Source organism: Corvus kubaryi, unplaced genomic scaffold, assembly GCF_017639235.1.
Source record: "Corvus kubaryi isolate FWS band 111438036 unplaced genomic scaffold, C.kubaryi_AGA036_p1.0 36779, whole genome shotgun sequence".
NCBI classification, from domain to species: domain Eukaryota; kingdom Metazoa; phylum Chordata; class Aves; order Passeriformes; family Corvidae; genus Corvus; species Corvus kubaryi.
Genome location: NW_024580946.1, coordinates 1 through 2,575, shown reverse-complemented (window position 1 = coordinate 2,575; position 2,575 = coordinate 1). Strand labels below are relative to the sequence as shown.

The window sequence follows — 2,575 nt, the reverse complement described above, 5'->3', positions numbered from 1 at the left end:
CCAGCGCGTCCCAAACTGGGCTGGGTGTGCCCCCCCCCCCCCCCCCCATCCCAAACCCACAGAGGGTCCAGGGGTCTTTCTCTCCCCATCCCAAAGCGAGAGAACCCCGGGGGTTTGTTCCCCCCATCCCGAACTGGGGGGTCCCAGGGGTGTCCCCACCCCCTCCTGGATCAGGGGTGGGCATTCCATCCCAAATCCCCAACTGGGCTGGCTGTGTTTCCCCACCCATCCCAAATCTGGGAATCCTGGGGAGGGGGGGTCCAGGGGTTTGAGCCCCCCCAAATCCCAAACTGGGCTGGGTTTTTCCACCCCCCATCCCAAACTGGGGGTGTGCTGGGGTTTGTCCCCCCCTGTCCCAAACCAGGGGTCCCAAGGACGCGTCCCTCATCCCAAACTGGGGGATCCTGGGGGGGTTTGTGTCCCCCCCGCTCCCAAACCGGGGCAGCCCCTCCACAGACGCCCGCTGTGGGGCCGGTTCTTTCCCCGCGGTTCTGTCGGTGGAGGCGGCTCCTCCCCAAGGCGGAGCAGAACCGGTTCAACCGGTTCTTCCTCCCGGGGACCGGGGAAAGCGATTCCTGTCCCGAGGTGGGGTTGGGTTCTTGCCCCGGGAGGAGCCGGTTCTTTCCCGGGGGCGCTGGGGGTGACACCGGTTCTTTACCGGGCCGGTTCTTCCCCCCCCCCCCCCCCCCACGGGGAGGAGCCGCTCCTTGGTCCCTCCCCTCCGGAGCTCAGCGGTTCGGTACCGGGGAAGGGCTCGGTTCTTCCCGGGTGTACGGGGCAATCGCTGCGGTTCCTCCCCTCAAAGGGCTCCATTCTCCCCCTTGGGGAGCTCCGGTTCTTCTCCCCGGGGGGCTCCACTCTCCCCCCCTCCACCCCCTCCCTTTGGGGGTCTCCGTTCTCTCCCTCCCCTCCCGCTCCCCCCACGCCCCCCACCCACCCCCGGTTTCGCCGCCGTTTCCCCGGGCGGTGCCTCACCGAGGAAAGGCGAGCGCTCGGGGCAGAAGGGCAGCGGGCGGGCGGGGTCCGGGGGCGCGGCGCGGGGGGGCCCGAGGCGGCTGAGGTTGGCGTACACGTCGTGGGTCCGGGAATAATCGAACACGGGCCCGGCGGAGCGGCCGAACAGCGCCGTGAGGTTGCGGAACCCGCCCAGCGAGAAATACGCCACGAAGGCGAACTGGCAACCGACCAGCAGCGCCAGCGAGCACGGCCGCTCCAGCAGCCGCCGCAGCATCGCGGGGCCGCCCGCTTCACCGGGGAGCCGCCCGCTTCACCGGCGAGCCGCCCAACCGGCCCGGGGCAGGGGACAGCCGGGCAGCATCGCGGGGGCACCGGGCAGCATCGCGGGGGCTGCGGGAGGGAGCGGGGACCGGAGTTGGGAGCAGCCCCGGCGCTGCGTGGAGATGGATCGGTGCCTCGCCGGTACCGGGAAAGCCGCGGGACTCGCTCAGCTCATCGCCCGTACCGGGAAATGCCCGGCTCCGATCCCGGCTCGGGTCCCGCCCAGCCCTGGTTCAGCCCCTCTCCGGTACCGGGAGCGGCCCGGTTCAGTCCCCGCCCGGCCCCATCCCCGGTTCTGGCTCAGCCCATTCCGGTCCCGCTAGCTGCCTGACCCCGGTACCGTTCCGCCCGTCCCGGTCCCGCTCCCCCCGGATCCTCCCGGCCGCGGTACTGCCCCCTCCCGGTACTACCGGCCCCGGTCCCTGCTCCCCGCGCCGGTCCAGCCCCTCCAGCCGCGGTCCCTGTGCCCACCCAGGTTCAGCCGTCCCCGGCCCCGCTTCTGCCCTCCCGGTAGTGCCTCCCTCTGCCCCCGGTTCCTCCCGTCTGGCCCCGGTGCCGCTCCCCGCTCCGCTCCCGGTACCTGCCTGGGCCCGGCTCAGCCCCGCCCGGCCGCCGCCATCTTGGAGCGGAGGGCGCGGCGTGATGACGTCACAGGGCGGGGGCGCGACGGTGTCCGGCTCCGGGGGCGGCCGCGGGGGACCGGGGTGGGGCCCGAGGGTCCCGAGAGGCTGCGGGGGCTCCGGTGGCGCTCGGTGACCCCCGGGAAGGGCCCGGGGCCCGGACGGACCCGGGGGAGCCCCAGGTTGTGGAAGGGCCGTATTGGTTTGTATTAGACCCTCCCCAAGGGGGGGCGCGGTCGTAGCGGGCGCCGTCGCCGTGGCAACCGCGCATGGCCCCGCCCCCTCCCGCTGGTTGCCACGCCCGTTAGTGGCGTCACGGAGAAGACGCGCTGTGATTGGGCGCGGGCCGGAAGCGGAGCGCGGGATTGGGGGGGGGGGGGGGCGCCACGTGTGTCCCCCCCCGGCCGTGTCCCCGTGCCCGGGGCGGCCGCGCGACCTCCATGGCCCCGCCCGGCCGCGAGTGTCCCCCCGTTCCCTCGGGATCCCCCCGGCCCACGTGTCCCCGCATCCCTCTGGGGGTCCCTGCCACCCCCCCTGTCCCCTCCCGGCCGCGATTGTCCCCCCCGTTCCCCCGGGATCCCCCCGGCCCACGTGTCCCCCCATCCCTGCCACCCCCGTGTCCCCTCCCGGCCGCGAGTGTCCCCCCCGTTCCCTCGGGATCCCCCCAGCCCACGTGT

General features: G+C 73.7%; 2 protein-coding genes across 2 annotated transcripts in view; both read right to left on the bottom strand.

Annotated features, from left to right (window-relative positions):
• The window catches only part of B4GALT3 (beta-1,4-galactosyltransferase 3), a 4,148-nt gene extending 2,813 nt beyond the window's left edge, over positions 1-1,335 (bottom strand). The window contains exon 1 of the mRNA XM_042020101.1: positions 976-1,335. Within this exon, the coding sequence (XP_041876035.1) occupies positions 976-1,231 (256 nt within the window). The 5' untranslated portion in view covers positions 1,232-1,335. The remainder of the gene's footprint in view (positions 1-975) is intronic.
• On the bottom strand, positions 1,268-2,227 carry LOC121660674 (neural Wiskott-Aldrich syndrome protein-like; the record flags this gene model as incomplete). Its single annotated transcript, XM_042020103.1, has 2 exons — positions 1,268-1,347; positions 1,859-2,227. Coding segments are annotated over 2 exons (449 nt in total), but the record flags the coding sequence as incomplete, so codon positions are not given.
• Positions 2,228-2,575: the final 348 nt, after the last annotated feature.